Here is an 18,160-nt window from a genome sequence, read left to right as displayed (position 1 = left end):
CACACAAGAGATCTTTGGAAGACAAGAGTGATAATCTGGATACGAGTTGAATCCCTAAGTCCCTTCCAACAATATGGCCATCAGTACCTGGGATAGAGGTCCAAGTAGAACTGTCCCAATACTTCTCCCGTGGCTTTATCCTTCACAGTGTAGAGCGTAACATTTTTATTCCACACGTGAGCGCCCGACACTTGCTCGAACGAGAGTCCCAACAACTCCTGGTATATGTTCAGCAAGCCTTCGGTGACCACCTCAATGGGGAAGTATTCCTTGAGGACCTCCTGGTCTATGGAGTACTTGAGTTCCTCTGTCTGAGTCATGTAGTAATGCAAATCCCAGGCATTGATTTTCCCATCATAGTCGAAACCTCTCTCCTCACATTCCTTTTTCTTCAAATTCAAAATAAACTCTCGTTCTGCCTCACCCAAGGGTTTTAATTTCTGGCTTAAGTCATCTGTGAGGGAAGGGGGGGGGGGAGTCAATGATCTATTGTTCTTAGGAGCAAGCATGTTCACACATACCTGTGCATCAGCATGGTGCTTTCTATAGAGGAAGAGTAGGAAGAAGGGAAGGGAAAGAAAGCAGCCTCTATTATGATAGCACTGTCTCCTCACCCCTTTTTCTTTTAGCACCACCCAAACCAGGCCATGACTTCCTTACAGCATCACCAAAACGGAAGTTTACCTCAGGGAACTCTGACTAAAAAATGTTCTAATTCAGGGGAAAAGGGAATAGTGTAACTAAACTCATATATATGATTATTCTTCAAAAAGATTAGGCTTCTCAGAAAGGCAGGGAAAATAAATCAGATATGACCTGTGAAAAAAATCCCAATCAAGACACAATACAGAATGAAGCAAGGACTATCATAGTAATATAGACTATGGAGTGACCCTTAGGCGCAAGCACAGTATCTAATATACAGTAGGTGATCAACAAGTTTCTCTTGAATGAATAAAGAATAGCATGTCCTCAAAAGCACATTAGAGACTAAGAGCCCTCTGTCAAGTGGGTATCATGCAGCAAAACAGTCACAGAAATGGAAATACAGAGCTCGAAAATAAATTAAAAAGACCTAACCTAGGAAGGCTGTCACACGGCTTGTGCTCTTCGCAGTGTTCATTTCAAGGACAAAGTCAGCATGTGTGCTATAGCCGAGGAGCTTGGCGACTTTGGCCCGCAGTGGGAGTAGCTGCTGTAGAATTTTCGTGTTTTCCTAGTAATAAACAATAACAACAAAAAACAAACATTAATAATTGGATAAAAATAATTAATTGGATCCAAAGCACTGAAAGAGTTATTACATTTATTTTCAGGTTGGTAAAACTGTCAAATATTTTTAGACCATCTCAACTTCTAATAAATTATTTCATTTCAGCCCTAGCCGGTTTGGCTCAGTGGATGGAGTGTTGGCCTGCAAACTGAAAGATGAAGCGTATGCAATTGCCAGAAAATTAGGTTCAAAAGATGTTGTGATAAAGGCACAGGTTTTAGCTGGTGGTAGAGGAAAAGGAACACTTGAAAGTGGTCTCGAAGGAGGAGTGAAGATAGTTTTCTGTCCAGAAGAAGCAAAGGCTGTTTCCTCACAAAGGACTGGGGAAAAGTTGTTTACCAAGCAAACAGGAGAAAAGGGCAGAATTTGCAATCAAGGGTTGCTTTGTGGGCAAAGATATCCCAGGAGAGAATACTACTCTGCGATAACAATGGAAAGGTCATTTCAAGGTCCTATATTAACAGAAGTTCTCAAGGTGGTGTCAACACTGAAGATGTTGCTGCAGAGACTCCTGAAGCCATAGTTAAAGAACCTCCTGACATTGTAGAAGGCATTGGAAAGGAACAAGCTGTCCGGCTTGCGCAGAAGATGGGATTTCCACCTAATGTTGTGGATTCTGCAGCAGAAAACATGGTCAACTTTACAGACTTTATATGAAATATGATGCAACAATGGAAGAAATAAATCCTATGGTAGAGGGTTCAGATGGAGCTGTGCAGTGTATGGATGCGAAGACCGATTTTGATTCTAATTCAGCTTATCGCCAGAAGAAAATCTTTGATCTCCAGGACTGGACTCCAGGACTGGAAGATGAAAGGGACACAGATGCAGCTAAGGCAGATATTGGCCTTGATGGGAATATGGGCTGTCTAGTAAACAGTGCTGGTTTGGCTGTGGACACAATGGATATAATAAAACTTCCTGGAGGGACTCCAGCCAACTTTCTTGATGTTGGTGGTGGTGCCGCAGTCCATCAAGTACCAGAAGCATTTAAGCTTTATCACTCCAGATAAAAAGGTACTGGCTATTCTGGTCAACGTTTCTGGAGGAATCATGAGGTGTGATGTTATTGCACAGGCTACAGTCATGGTAAAAGAATTTGGAAATTAAAATACCTATTGTGGTACGGTTACAAGGTACACGAGTAGATGATGCTGAGGCGCTGATAACTGACAGTGGACTTAAAGTTCTTGCTTGTGACTACTTGGATGAAGCTACTAAAATGGTTGTAAAGCTCTCTGAAATAGTGAACTTAGCCACACAAGCCCAGGTGGATGTGAAATTTCAGTTGCTGATTTGATCTGAGAATCCAGTGGCTGGCAGAAGGTTTTAAATGTGCGATGATCATTAAAAATACTGTGTTCTGTGTTATTATTGTTCCTTTTCTCATTCATGTGTGAATATTATAATTGCCATCTAGGCATAAAAACTTTTAAAGCATTTGGTCTGCATTTAATTGTATTGAGAATGGGCTGTTTGTATAAAGAATGTATAATGCAGTTATCTAGTTTCTTTGTTGCAGCCTCCTTTTTCATGTCTACAGAATGCCATTTGCAATATGCCAGTTTATTTTTGTTGGATACAGCATTCTTCATTAATATGAGTCCTCTGAATAAAATAAATCTGAAGATAAACCTTTATTCTTTAGCGTTAGAAATATATCAATAACTAGCCTTATTAGGAGAGCAATGTATTAAAACAATGTTTTATATAAGAAGTATTTATCTTCAACACCAAATACCTAACTAAATATATGAACCACTATTTACAAACGGAGCTTTCAAACACTCCTCAGAATATTCTTTTTTTTTTTTTTTAAATATATTTTATTGATTTTTCAGAGAGAGGGATAGAGAGTTAGAAACATCGATGAGAGAGAATCATCGATCAGCTGCCTCTTGCACACCCCCTACCAGGGATGCGCCCGCAACCAAGGTACATGCCCTTGACCGGAATCGAACCTGGGATCTTTCAGTCCACAGGCCGACGTTCTATCCACTGAGCCAAACCGGTCCCGGTGAGCCAAACCGGTCCTGGCTCAGAATATTCTTTTAAATATTTCAGTGAAGTAACTTAATTATTTGAACATTATCTTACTTGTTAAAAAACACCGATAACTGTTAAGTCTTTATGATCCTGTGGTATTGAGAAGAACCTATAGGTTTTCACCAAATAAAGGCATATATACTAAAACAAAACAAAACAAAACAAACAAGGAAAGAAGAAAGAAGACCCAAAATAAGTCCAATGGGCTATCCTAGGAACTTCTTAGACTCAGAGTCCTTATAATTCTTGCCAAACTGTTGGTTGGAATGCCTGCTATGTATCCCATTCTCTCCTTTTCCAAGTGGGAGGTTTTTTTTTTTTTTACTGTGGTTATTCTGTTCCTATTCTATCACTGGGTGTGTGTATTGGGTGAGTGGGCCAGTCAAGTTGTCTTCCTTTTCATTGGCTGCTACATCATGAGAAGCTACAACGGGGAGGACTGTCTATCACTGAGAGAGCCTAGCCTTTGAGCACAAGGTGGTAACTGGTTGGGATCTGACACCTGGTGAATGGGGGGAAATGTGCTCATGTTACTTGGGTAGACTGGGTGCAACTGGCTAGCAGACTCTTAAAATCCATTTCTAATTCTTCCTTTTAGTAATAGAATCTACTCAGATGAGCAAATGGCTACCAATTGAAGACTATATTTCTCAGCCTCCCTTATAGCTAGATATAGCTATATAACGGAATTTGGATCAATGCAATGTACATGTAACTGATATATGTAATTTTTAGGTCCTTTCCTTTTTTAAAAAAAATATATTTTTGTTGATTTCAGAGAGGAAGGGAGAGGGAGTGAGAGATAGAAATATCTATGATGAGAAAGAATTATTGATTGGCTGCCTCCTGCACACCACTCACTGGGGATTAAGCCTGCACACCAAGGTGCTCTGACTGGGAATTGAACCGTGACCTCCTGGTTCATAGGTTGACGCTCAACCACTGAGTCACAATGGCTGGGCTCTAGGTTTTTTTCTTAAAGATACTTTCAATGTACTTTATTTTCCTTCTTCCCAACAGATTGGGAAGATGACAACTGAAATGCCCTTGGAAGTCATTTTTTGAGAGGAAAGATAGAGAGAGATGCCTCACCAGTCCTGGACTATCAACTTAGGAAAAGAATAAAACTTTTAGTTTATTTAATCCATTCTATTTTTATTAGAATAGCTTAACCTGTGGCCAGACAAAGGAGGTTGTCAATAGGCAAGGAAAAACCTAAAATTCTAGGTCTGCGGAATTAGAAAACATAATGCTCACACAAATAGGAATATTAGTCTCAGAGCTGACTTCAACATTGGTAAACAAAGCAAACCGTTTTCTTTTTTTCTTTCTTTTTTTTAAAAAATATATTTTATTGATTTTTACAGAGAGGAAGGGAGAGAAATAGAGAGTTAGAAACATCGATGAGAGAGAGTCATCGATCAGCTGCCTCTTGCACACCCCCTACGGGGGATATGCCCGCAACCAAGGTACATGCCCTTGACCGGAATCGAACCCGGGACCTTTCAGTCCCCAAGCCGACGCCCTATCCATTGAGCCAAACCGGTTTTGGCAGCAAACCGTTTTCTTAAAGTCCTCCAGAACAACACGTAAACAAACAAAGACAAACATTTATAAGTACCTCTTTGCACCTTGTGTTAAAAGCCATTTCCATCTTTCTTCTGGTTTCTGGGATACAACATTTCTTCATGACAGGAAAATAGTGTGGATATTTTAAGGTAATTTTGTACTTGTCATCATCTGTCTTTTCTAAACTATCAATGAAATCATCAGGAAGAGCACCTGCAAAAAATTCTCTCATACATCAAGTTTTCCACTCATTATTGATTAATTTAGCACTGGCATGGTGCCATTAAGAACTTGAGGAATTTTGCAGAGTAATTAAAATTCAAGTAAAATAATGACAATTTTCAAATCTCATGAGGGTGGCGGTCAGAGAACAGGTGTCTCGGGAGATGCTAATTCAAAATATGAACACGCTTCAGTGCTGGTTTGACGGAGAACAGGAAAATTAAACCAAGAAAGATCCAGAACAGAATAAGAGTCTACTTTAAGTTGCAATATATGGGACATTGGGGGCAAAAAATTTTTCAAGGCACTGAAGTCTGTAAACCAAGAAAGATTATGAAATCTTCTCAGGACTGTCTCCAGAAACAGCATACACTCTCATTAGTCTATAACCTAAAAATGGCTTGGTGGTTATTTCTGTAGAAGGGATTTTTAAAGAATTCTTTTAACTCTGACCTGTCACACTGTAAGGTGACATTATCTGCCTAAATTACATGATTTCATCTAGAAAAATAACATAATTTTACCAAGTTCAGCCTTGGAAAATACAAGGAAGGTATCATCCTCATTGAGGTTTTTGTTGAAGTCAATGCACAGCTCACTCATTCTTTTCTTCATTGCTTTGATTTCCTGAACCAAAGATACGAATACAGGACATTAACAATTTCAATCTTCTGAAAATGCTAGGTAATGAAGTTTCTGTAGACCACACTGGCTCTCCATGCGTGGCCCTGACCAAAAGCATCCACCTCACCTGGGAATTTGTTAGAAATGCAAATTTTTGAGACCCACACCAAATCTACTGAAACACAACTATCAGAGGTGGTTTCCTGCATTCAGAGTTTTAACAAGCCCTCCAGGTAATTTTGATGAATGCTAAATTTGACACAGTCATTTTTGGACATTCTGGCTGTCTCCCTGGTTCCTTCCACTTCCTCCATATGCAACAGCAGTGATGGAGTTGGAGTGGGATCTAATTTCATCTGAAGTTCCAGGGGTGTAATCTCAGCACTGGTTATGTAATCCTGTTCGTACTGCAGAAGTGACTGGTTCAGGTAACCCAGGCCTGGCATTCACTCAACTAATGGGGGACTCAGGATCAGGCAGATGATCCAGTCTGGGCCATTAAGACATGAGGGGAGGTTTGATGGAGGCATCTCTGTGTCCTTCTAGATTAGGGGTGTCGAACTCAATCAGAGAAGGGGCCAAAATCTAAAATCCAGCCTAAATCGTGGGCCAAATGGTTTACTGAACAGTCATAAACTGACAATGTCATAAACTGACAGCGGAGTGCAGTGATGACAGCGCGGTGCGGGCCACATTGCAAGGCCTGGCGGGCTGGATTTGGCCCGCGGGCCTTGTGTTTGACACATGTGTTCTAGATAGTGGGGTGTTTAGATTTGTAATCATCCTATATAAACCTATATAATAAAAGCATAATATGCAAATCAACTGAATGGTGGAACGATGGGTCAGTGGGGGACAGGGCTGGAAAACAGATGGTGCCAGGCCAGCCAAGGCATGTGCCAGCGGTCAGAAGGAGAAGACTGATGGGTGCAGGGGTGAGGGGGCTGGCAGCGACCAGCAGCGGGGTGATAGGGCAACGCCATTCCCAAATTGCAGCGCCATGGGGGAGGGAGGAAGGGGGGCCAGCTGCTCACCACCTGTGCCTGTCGTCTGATTGGCCCACCCGGTCACCTTCCACAGAGGGAGTTCAGACTGCATCTTCAGTTGGACATCCCTGTGGGCTCCCGGACTGCAAGAGGGTACAGGCTGGGCTGAGGGGACACCCACCCCCCACCCCAGTGCATAAATTTTCATGTACCAGGCCTCTAGTTTTAGAAATAAAAGGAGCTACCTTTGGATAGCACTAACTGTGAAGACAGAGTAGAGGAATAGAAAAATCAGGTGGCCAGTGACACCACTGAGCATCTGGATCAGACAAACCCATGAAGCCCAACTACCTCTGGGCCTTCCAGCTATACAAGCAAGTAAATCTCTTCTATTATTTAAATTGTTCCAACAGGGTTTTGTTAGCTGCAACCAAACACATTTTAACTAACAGAGTGTTTATGCCCCAAACAGAACTGATGATTGACCAGGGCAAGTCAGATAAGTGAGATCAGTCCCATTTTTCCTGTAATTAGGATGAAGAGGATTCAAGGTGTTCAAAGGGCATTCAGGTGCCAGAAAGGTGCCTGTATCTCAAGTCTATCTACCATGCTGACATCACATGGTCTACATTCCTTTCAAACTAGTTTCTAGTTCTACTGCCTAGAACAGTGGTTGGCAAACTGCGGCTCGCGAACCACAAGCGGCTCTTTGGCCCCTTGAGTGTGGCTCTTCCACAAAATACCATGGCCTAGGCGAGTCTATTTTGAAGAAGTTTAAGTTTAAAAAATTTGGCTCTCAAAAGAAATTTCAATCGTTGTACTGTTGATATTTGGCTCTGTTGACTGATGAGTTTGCCAACCACTGGTCTAGAAGAATCACCTGGAAATAAATCATTTTTTCTTTTCCAAAATATGAATTAATTCTACAGCCGAGATTATTTTTAAAACTCGAAGATTTGATAGGCGTTAGACAAAAGAAAAAGTTTGAGAAGCATTTTTCAGCAGCTGATCTGTCCACCTTTAAGGGGCATATAGTAATCGCAGGTATTCCATTTCAAAGTGCTGGTTTTAAAATTCCCCATCATAAGGGTTTTATTACCAGTACCCTATCTGTGTAAGACCAAAGGAATAAAAACACAAGTCAACTATTAAGGCCTGGAACGAAGTATTAAAGAATGTAAGGTAGAGCAGAGGAAATGGGCCCAGCACACATGAAATAAATAAAACTTGGACAGGGTTACAGAAAAATTAAGTTATCAGCTGTTTTGTCAGTCACCATGAGGTGGATAGGAGTTGTGGGATTTAAAACCACTGACTATCCAATACATTGTAAATGGATCTCTATTATGCATTATTTCCCCACATTAAAAACATGTGTTTCCTTATTTACTGTTTTGTTGTTGTTGTTGCATTTTGTTTTATTTACTCTCTTTTTTTCCCCACAAAGAAAAGGAAATATGAACTCACGTTTTGGACTTGTTCTGGAAGATGGAGCCCATTTCTTTTCCCCATTTTAACTGACTTTTCCAAGTACCGCCTGGCTTCAGGCTTTATCTTCCCCAGATCACAGGTTTCCTGAAATGAAAGATTGTGACAACCATTCTGTTACAGCAGTGTCAGTAAATTACAAACTAGAGGCCAGAGCAAATTTATCCATCATCTCTGCTGAGCTGTGTAGCACAAAGGTGATTATGAGGCAGGCTCTTTTGAAGACCTAATTTCTTTTATGCTTTCAAGAGCCTCTGCTTATCTAAAACAGAAACATTAAGTAAACAAAAAGCTAACCAGAATTACCCTGCCTTGCATCAGAATCAAGAGTGCCTGTTCTGTACCACTTGAGAGTGTGATCAGAGATGCATTTTCATTATCACATTCTCTATGACCCAGTGGTCTTTCTCACAAAACACATTTCTTATCACAAGTCATCTGGATTTAATTTTCCATCATTTGCTAACCTGGTTCCACTTGAGGGACAGGCATAAAAAGAAAGGGCAAATGATACACAGTGGAGAGTGGGGCTCTTTGGCCAACATACCAAGAAAGTACAGCCCGATAAAGGCTCGTGCACTTTAAAATGACTTCTTGTCATTTAGCAAGAGAGGTCAGGGGGCTGCAGCAAGCTGCACAGGGACAGGCATGCGGGGAAAATGAGTCCGCACAGCACACATGAGAGCACAGGACAGTGCATTTCAACCTGCCAGCAGCAACACGAACAGCACTCACTCCAAGGAATGAGGGCCCTGAAGGATGAGCCATAGCAAGGTATAAAAACACCGATATTTACTCAAAACGAGTGGCAAAAACATACATGGCACGTCTGGAAGGATGGTCAGTTTGTGGTCCCTGGGAGGAAATGGACTCGAGAGAGAGGAGTAACAGGTTCAGTCTGGTTGAGAGGCAATGAGGGACTTTGTCTCTAGAACCTGAGAGACCTCTCAGCATTAGCACCCTGCCATTGGTTTCATTCTCTCTCCATGAAAGACCGGGACTGTCCATCCATGAGCTTTGTGTTTTCCCAATTAATGAGATCTTTAAAAGGCCCAATTAGATCTGCGCTTTAGAGCCTGCATTTTATACTGTCGCAAGGCTTTTGCTGCAATAATTCTGTAATTTTTTACATTTTGTTGTAGAAGGTAAGTAGAGTTGTACTCTGAGGGTGCTACTTAATAAAACAATCTGTATCTCGCCTTGCCTGACTGGGAAATGAGATTTTGAAAATCCCTAATGAGAACTTAGAAGTTGGGATGAAAACAGAGTTAAGGAAAATTAGAAATTCTAAGGAAAGTTTAAAAAAACAAACAAACCATGTATAATACACAGGTAGAATGGAAATTTGATTATTGGGAATGAAATAAAAATAATCTATAAAGAACATGATTTGAATCATAATAGAGTTAAAAAGAAAAAGGGGAACAACTTAATAAAGAATAATCATAAAGTTCTTTTAATTAATGTTATTTTTATAGTGCCAAATATAAATAATTCTGAACCACAGAGATTATAGATAACAAGCTGAAAAATTCTTATCTGATCTGAGGGAATAGACAGCATATACTCTTATATGTCTAAATAAAGTCATGACTACGTACTCTGTAGTGAGTTACAAAAAAACTATTTGAATAATACTGCTGTTTTTATTTTAACTCTGTTAACTTGCTAAAAGGAACAAAAAATTTTTGAGATTTTTACAAAAAGAAACATGTAAAATTAAACAAAAATGCCTAAAATTATATAAAGCATTGATTGTTTTTCCAAACTGCTGAGGTGTCATGAAAATAAAAATTCAAAGCAAAGAGAGGATAAGAATACTAGAAAGCAAATCAGCACTGGTTATGAAAAGACCAAAACACTCATGGCCGACTCACCTCTGACATTTATTACACATACTCGTAATTTCCCTGAGTCCTGGAAGAGGTGAGGATGATAGACAGGAATGACTGTGGCATGCAACATCAACATGTGTCGGTATGATGGCCAAAAGCACATGATATTTACAGATAAACAGCTCAGTCCCATTTGCTTCTAGTTGATCTGATCTAATAAAGTCTTGTAATTCTTTGAAAATTCAAAGAGGTTTCTACATTGAACCATCAAGGTCATGATGGCTAAGAAGCCTTAGATTTGTAGATGTACACCCTTTTAATGTGTCATACTTTTTAAAAAATATATTTTTATTAATTTCAGAGGAAGGAAGAGGGAGAGAGACAGATACATCAATGATGAGAGTCACTGATTGGCTGCCTCCTGTACATCCCCTACTGGGATCAAGCCTGCAACCCAGACATGTGCCCTTGACCGGAATTGAACCTGGGACCCTTTAGTCAGCAGGCCGACATTCTATCCATGAGCCAAACTGAGTAGGGCTAGATGTACACTCTTTTATATTTGGTCTTTAATTGTAAGTGAAGGTAATCAGCAACTAAACATAAACCTAAGTGGTATAACATAATATTATATAACACTGTGCTCTGCCCATTATTATAGCAATTGGAAACAAAATCTAGAAGCATTCAAGTACTTCTTATTGCTGGTCAAAGGCTTTTACTTTTTTATTGTAGGTGTTTTTTTTTTCTTCTTTTAAAGAGATTCATAACATCATTTACCTGTAAATGAACAATTCTCAAAAATATATCTTCTCTCATGCTCATTTCGATATCAAAGCGAGAAAGTCTTTTGTCCGCTTCTGTGCTTGCTGCTCGTACTTCTTTGTCAGAGGAGACGTGCTGGGGAAAGTCTAGCATGGTTCGTTCCACTGTCAATAGAGGGGGAAACTGTAAGGACTCCTCACCTCAGTATTAAGAAAAATACCTCCTGCCGAAACCAGTTTGGCTCAGTGGATAGAGCGTCGGCCTGCGGACCCAAAGGTCCCAGGTTCGATTCCAGTCAAGGGCATGTACCTTGGTTGCGGGCACATCCCCAGTGGGTTGTGCAAGAGGCAGCTGATCGATGATTCTCTCTCATCGATGTTTCTAACTCTCTATCCCTCTCTCTTCCTCTTTGTAAAAATTCAATAAAATATATAAGAAAAAAAAAGAAAAATACCTTCTGAGATGGATGATTATCCTGATAAAAGTTTTCATTTTATACTTTCTATAAAAGTTCCTAAGGCTATAAAAAAACACAGCATTTAATGCAGAGCCTGGCTGTCCCAGTGGCATTATAAGGAACAATAGGGTGTGCACTGAGCACTGATTAAAGTACTATTTGGGGGCAATTTACGGGAGGATTTTAACAGCCCTTGCTGGAGGCAGAATGAACAATGAGAACATACAGATAAGAGAAAGTTAGTCTTTAAAAGGCTATTCTTTGGATGATTAATCCACAAAGATAAATTTATGAGAGTGATGCAATTGGTAGTTGAGGCAGAAGAGCAAAGGTCAGAGAGAGCAGCCAAGTCCCCAGTGTGGTGGGACAGAGTGGGGAACTCTTGGTGTTGAGGGGTTGGAGAGGGTAGAGCGATGACCAGGGCACTAGGGCTGTGGAGGGTTCTGGAAAACCTTCCAAATTCCAAAAGACATACTAATGTTTATATTATTCATGTTCTTATAAAGCCTGGATACACAGCCAAGGTTTTTTAGTCATAATTATCCTACAAAATTTATCCAATCCATAGAGTTAACTCCCGTGAATCTTCATTTCTTATAACTCAGAGAGCCTAATACTCACATAATAAAAATAATGTATTTTAAGTATAGGGAAAATGGAAAATAGAGAAAAGCAAAAAAGCCAACGATCAGCCCACCATCTAAGATACTAACCATTATTAAAATTTGTGTTATTAAATTATTAAAATTTTCTTTTGGCTTTCCTTCTATGTCCTTTTCTCTAGGTCATTAAATACTGCTTCTAAACATTATTTTGTTATTATGTTTAAAATATTTTTATTGATTTTTAGAGAGAGAAAGAGAGGGGGAGGAACATCGACTGGCTGCTTCCTGTATGTACCCTGACCGGGGTTGGAACCTGCCACCTCGGTATGCGCCCTGACTAAGCATCAAACTGGGGACCTTTCTGTGCACAGGACGATGCTCAACTGACACCCGCCAGCCAGGATTATACATGATTTTATTTTAAAAAATATATTGTATTGATTTCTTTACAGAGAAGGAGGTAGAGGAATAGAGAGTTAGAAACATCGATGAGAGAGAAACATCGATCAGCTGCCTCCTGTACACTCCCTACTGCTGATGTGCCTGCAACCAAGGTACATGCCCTTCACCGGAATCGACCTGGAACCCTTCAGTCTGCAGGCCGATGCTCAATCCACTAAGCCAAACCGGTTTCGGCTATACATGATTTTAATGGCTCCACAATATGAGGCTGAATGTACCACAATTTATTTAGTCATTCTATTAGTTGACACTTAGGAGTTGTTCCAAGCTTTTGGTTATGAGAATAACTGTCTATACAATACATAAATTTATAGATGATTTTTTTTCCTGTGTCTGGTTATTTCCTTAATTAAATGCATAGATGTAGCATTACTTAGGCCAGGGTTTGAACTTCTTAAAATTATTTATAGATTCTGTCAATGTTCTCCAAAAAGGAGCTGTAATGAGTGTACATTTTACAGCACCTCTGCTAACACAATAAAAGATTTTAATCTGAGGTAACTTAATTCCAAGCAATTAATTAATCATTAGGTAAAAATCAATAGCTTATAAAATTGGAAAACGGATTGCTAAGACAGAAAACGTAAAATGGCTTATGATGCCCACAAAACGAAATGTTGCTGTGCTTTTGCATCCTACTCACCTATGTACTTCACCTCTACATCAGCCAGTGCCTGCAAACAGTTCTCGTAAGTTACTTCCTCAAGGTCAAGCATTCCAATGGCATCGTACACCTGTTTGGTCTGCACAATGAGCTCCTCGGTCCTTGTTTTAATTTGTTCTGGTGAAAGATCCCATCTTAACACATTCCTGCCAGCGGCGGTACTGGCAGACATTGCCTGAAGAGGCGACATCACTTCTCTCCCTAAAGTCATTCTGAATAAAATCCTGCAACCACCAGTTCTAAAGAGAAAGAGAATAAAAATTAGGCATTTCTGTTGATCTAAAGTCAATAGACAAGTGGGTATTATCTAATTAAATTTAAATAAAAAATAACTTTGTAATAAAACTGCGCAATTTCTTGCCGCTGAACACATATGCACAACACTCCTGTAAAAGTGTCAACTCAGGAATCGGACGCCTGGGGTCTTATGGGATCTCCTGACAGGACCTGCCCACTTTCTCTGGGCAATAGAGCTGGTGCTATTCGAGGTGGCAGGCAGGATGCCTGCCTTCAGATGTGTTTGGGTGAGTTGCTGAGCAAGCCAAGGAGAGGGTGGGCTCCTGGTTAAACTGAAGGCTTCATTTGGGAACCAAAAATCTTAAATCTCTTTCACCTTGAGCCACATGTTTTCTCTGGAAAATATGTACCCCCTCCCCCCCAGCAAAATGTTGTTGAAGGTTATGTTATTGAGGAATAAACTGATATGGATATGTGGAATTTATTTAATGGCACACTGTACTAGAAATATGAAGGGGATTTAACACCAACTTTTATTAGAGCTTTTTAAAAACTGGGAAATTATCAAAATGCACATGAATCAAGTATTAATATACTATACAATGGTGAATAGGCTGCCCATTGTGCCATTTCTTTCTCTGAACTCTTAGGCATGCTTTGGCAATGCAAGAGCTCTGTAACATAAACAAATTCAATAAAAAGTAAGTATATGTTTAAAAAAACCCTCAATGCTCTTATATTTTTTTCTTGAATATAGATTTAATGAAATTTGTATTTTTCAAACAATTGTTTATGTAATTAAATCATAGAAAAATAAAGTTATATATCAAAGACATAATGATTGTCCTTTATAAGTTAAACCAGTAATTTTTCTTATTTAAATGTTTTTCTTGGCCACCTACTAGTATGAAGACTCAAAAATGTTTGAGATTCAGCATTCAAATTCAGGTTGAACACCAGTTAAAAAAATCTTAGCCAAAATATCAAGAATGGAAATTTGAGTTTAAAACTTGGAAAATAAACTCTGGTATAGCTATGAAATTATTCTAAAAGAAAAAATTAAGAACAGCCATGTGTGCTTCTATCCACAAATGCATGTGTTTCTGTGTATAGATAATTTGAGTTTTTAAGTAAAAATGTTATAATGAATAGCTATCATTTATTGTGTTTAGGCTCTGTACCAAGTGCTTTTCATTTATTAACTCAGTTCTCACAAAAACCCCGTGAGGCAGTACTGGCAGACATTGGTGCTTCTTGTATTACCAAAGAGGAAACTAAAACACAGAGAAGTTAAGTAACTTGCTCAAGGTCACTATGGTGGGAGCTAGGATTAAAAGCTAGATGTATCTTATAACAGAAACCCACACCTGAAACCTCGATGTTCATGTTGACCAATGTCACAGCAATAAATTTTTTTTAAAAGAAAAAAACAGGTAGTATAGACCCAGTTTCCACACTCTTAACTGCTGTGTTAAACTTCATCCCTATTATTTTACAACATCTTAAAACAATCTTATAATGTAGTTCAGATAGTATTCCCTTCTAATATATGATGCAATTGAGGCTCAGAGAAGCTAAGTGACTTGCTCAAGGCCATTCACTCACAAGTATTTATGAGCCCGTACTGTGTCTGGTCACTGTTTAAGGTGCTGAGAATAAAATGGCAAATTGACTGGGACCATGCTGTTATAATACAATGAAGAAGACAAGTTGATCAACAGGCAATTATACTATACTAGAGGCCTGGTGCACGAATTTGTGCACCAGTGGAGTCCCTCAGCCCGGCCTGCAGGATCGGGCCAAAACCGGTTCCCTGACATCCCCTGAAAGTCCCGGGGAGGGACATGGTAGGTTGGCCAGCTGGGGAGGGACCTCAGGAGGTCTTCAGATGGGTATGTCCAGCCCGTCTCGCTCAGTTCTGATCAGCTGGACCACAGTAGCAAGCTAACCTACCAGTTGGAGTGTCTGACCCCTGGAGGTCGTGCACATCATAGTGAGCAGTTGAGTGGCCTTAGCATATTATTAACATATTACACTTTGACTGGTTGAATGGAAGACCAGACACTTAGCATATCAGCCTTTTATTATATAGGACTGAGATGAGTGTTATGATAGGGTCAGCAGAAAAGGAACTTTTCTAGGAATATTGTCTAGAAGGAGAAATGTGCAAGCCAAGACCTAGACAATGTGCTGTCCAAAGGCCAAAGGCTATAAGAAGCAAAGGTTAAGTAGGAAGTAGTGAATGCAAAGCCTTGGAAATCATTAAAAAGTTCAACCTTGCCCAGGCCAGTGTTGCTCAATGGCTGAACATCAACCCATGAACCAAGGAGTCATGGTTTGATTCCTGGTCAGAGTACATGCATCAGTTGCAGGAACAAGCCCCAGTATGGGGCATGCAGGAGGCAGCTGATCCAATGATTTTTTCTCATCATTGATATTTCTGTGCCTATCTCCCTCTCCATTCCCCTTTCTGGAAAAAGAAAAAAAAGAAAAAGTTCAATCTTATTTTGAAGGCAATGAGAGCCATTAAAGTCTTTTAATCAGGTGAGCGATGAAATAAAATATGCATTTCAGAGAAATCACTCAAATTATAGTGAGTTGAAAAGTTTGGAAAAGAGAAGTCATTCTAGAGGAAAGCTATTACTGTATTTGGGGCATACAATTTTGGCATGCTGAATTAGAAAATAAAGGGAATTGGAGTGATTTTAAAAAAAAATCAATACGAGGTGATACTGAATGGATGTGTGGGGAGGTCAGAGAGTCAGGGAGGATGTCCAGGTTTCTGTGTTGGAAATGGATGGTGCTGCCATCATTAAAACAAGGAACTGAGAAAGGGGAGGAGGTGGCTCTTTGGGGTGGGGGTGAGAAATTCAACTTTGCACGTGCCAAGTGGCTGTGGCACATGTAAGTGGAATTTATTAATGTTAAATGGCAATTGAAACCAGAGGGGAATTTGCAGAGTGAGAACAGAAGAACTGAGTTCTAACTCTGGTTTAATCACTGAAGTAGAAGGAAGGCCAAGCCAGCCCTGGTCTAGGAAGTTGTGAAAAGTAAGCATTAAAAAAGGAAAGGAACGAATGACAGTATAAAGAAAGATAGAAGAGTCTGTTGAACTTAGCAACAGGAATGCTATTGATTACTTTGGCAAGAGCAGTGTCAGTGGGGTGATATGGGTGGAAGTCAGACTGCTAGGGTTAAGAGGTGTGAAGAAGGTGAAAACTGGAGAGAGTACACCTAAGCAATTCTCTGGCTATGAAAACAAACGGAGCTAGTAACTCAGTGCGCAGCTGGAAAGGGCTAAGGCAATGGAAGATTAGAGAGATCCAAATACTGTCTGTTCACATGAGACAGTATGTGAAACACTGGCTGGAGAACCCACGGCTGGCAGACTATTTTCTAGTATATTTTCACATTCCTCCTTTAACCAGTTGAGTTATATATTCACCAAAGGTCAAATTCCAAAACCTGTTTATGACTATTTGTTTTTATGCAATTTAAATATTTAACCAGTTAAATGTATGCAAACAGAATGATTTATTGTTTAGCTAAATTGTTTTTTGGAAATATTTTTTAATACATAGTGACTAAAAAGCCAACCAAAAAACCCCCCAAAACAACAAAACACAAAAAACCCGGCTGTAATAGAAGTTTAAGTAAAGAATTGTGATTATTTAGAAGACTTCTGATTCAGATTAATTATGTGCCTTTAGGTGTGTTCTTGTTCCACTTAAAAAAAAAAAAACCTGGAAATTTAAAAATGGTACATTTTAGATGTAGTTAAGAAAGGACAGTGAGGAATTCCAAACAAGTGATTCATACTTGTTAAAAAGGCCTTCATCTTACATCAAAATATTTAGAAATAAATATACATTTATGTATGGTTTGAATACATATTTTTATTAATTTATTTATTGATTAAGGTATCACATATTTGTCCTTAAACCCCCATTCCAATCCCCCAGCCCCACCCTGAATATATATTTTAAGCAATTTATCATTTTTCATGATTCCACTTGAAACTAACTTTTTCAATTTATTCTTAAATGACATTTAGAGAAAGGTCAAAGGAGATAGGAACAAATGGCATATAAAGCATGGTCAGCAATTTGTTTTAGATAGAACAGTGTTTCCCAAACTTCTCTCATGATGAGAATCACCTGGTGGAGGTGTTAAAACACAGATTCCTGAATCCCAACTAAGAAGTGCTAAACTAGAGTTTTTGAGAACATATAGGTAAAATTGCATACCTAACTTAGTGCTCTGTATATAACATCTGTCTTAGAGCACTAGTTAAGTATACAATTATAATGTAACTACTCCCGTTTCACCTGATTTATCGATCTTACTGAGATTGTAGTCTTCTATCTCAGTGTTTCCCAACCTTCTCTCATGATGAGAATCACCTGGTGGAGGTGTTAAAACACAGATTCCTGAATCCCAACTAAGAAGTGCTAAACTAGAGTTTTTGAGAACATATAGGTAAAATTGCATACCTAATTTAGTGCTCTGTATATAACATCTGTCTTAGAGCACTAGTTAAGTATACAATTTTACCTATATGTTCCCAAAAATCCTAGTTTAGCACTTCTTAGTTGGGATTCAGGAATCTGTGTTTGAACACCACCACCAGGTGATTCTCATCATGAGAGAAGGTTGGGAAACACTGAGATAGAAGACTACAATCTCAGTAAGATCGATAAATCAGGTGAAACGGGAGTAGTTACATTATAATAAAAATGTGAGATGTCTGGGTTTAGGAATTGAAAGGCTAAACAGACTGACAAAATCCAGCATATTTTCTTGGAAGTGGATGGTTGAGAAAAACAAGCTGAAGAATGCAAAGAGCTGACATCCTTGTATTGGCTAAATTGTCTACGATGCACACTGGAGTCCACAGCTTGACAGCTGGGCCTGGGAGTAGGAGGAA

At 39.4% G+C, this 18,160-nt stretch overlaps 1 protein-coding gene and 1 pseudogene across 3 annotated transcripts in view; one reads left to right on the top strand and one right to left on the bottom strand.

Annotated features, from left to right (window-relative positions):
• NLN (neurolysin) overlaps positions 1-18,160 on the bottom strand; it is a gene marked incomplete at its 5' end in the record, with an annotated part of 68,645 nt that overhangs the window by 27,468 nt on the left and 23,017 nt on the right. For both annotated transcript variants that reach the window (XM_084880807.1, XM_084880808.1), the window contains 7 exons: positions 88-454; positions 1,081-1,216; positions 4,941-5,101; positions 5,635-5,737; positions 8,188-8,295; positions 10,824-10,972; positions 12,976-13,235. In XM_084880807.1, coding sequence (XP_084736933.1) covers positions 88-454; positions 1,081-1,216; positions 4,941-5,101; positions 5,635-5,737; positions 8,188-8,295; positions 10,824-10,972; positions 12,976-13,235 — 1,284 coding nt within the window. The remainder of the gene's footprint in view (positions 1-87; positions 455-1,080; positions 1,217-4,940; positions 5,102-5,634; positions 5,738-8,187; positions 8,296-10,823; positions 10,973-12,975; positions 13,236-18,160) is intronic.
• Positions 1,398-2,597, top strand: LOC311621021 (succinate--CoA ligase [ADP-forming] subunit beta, mitochondrial-like; annotated as a pseudogene). Its single transcript has one exon. The product of its transcript is annotated as a succinate--CoA ligase [ADP-forming] subunit beta, mitochondrial-like (transcript).

This window comes from Pipistrellus hanaki (assembly GCF_964339955.1).
Source record: "Pipistrellus hanaki genome assembly, chromosome: 4".
NCBI lineage: Eukaryota > Metazoa > Chordata > Mammalia > Chiroptera > Vespertilionidae > Pipistrellus > Pipistrellus hanaki.
This window is presented reverse-complemented; position numbering and strand designations above follow the sequence as displayed.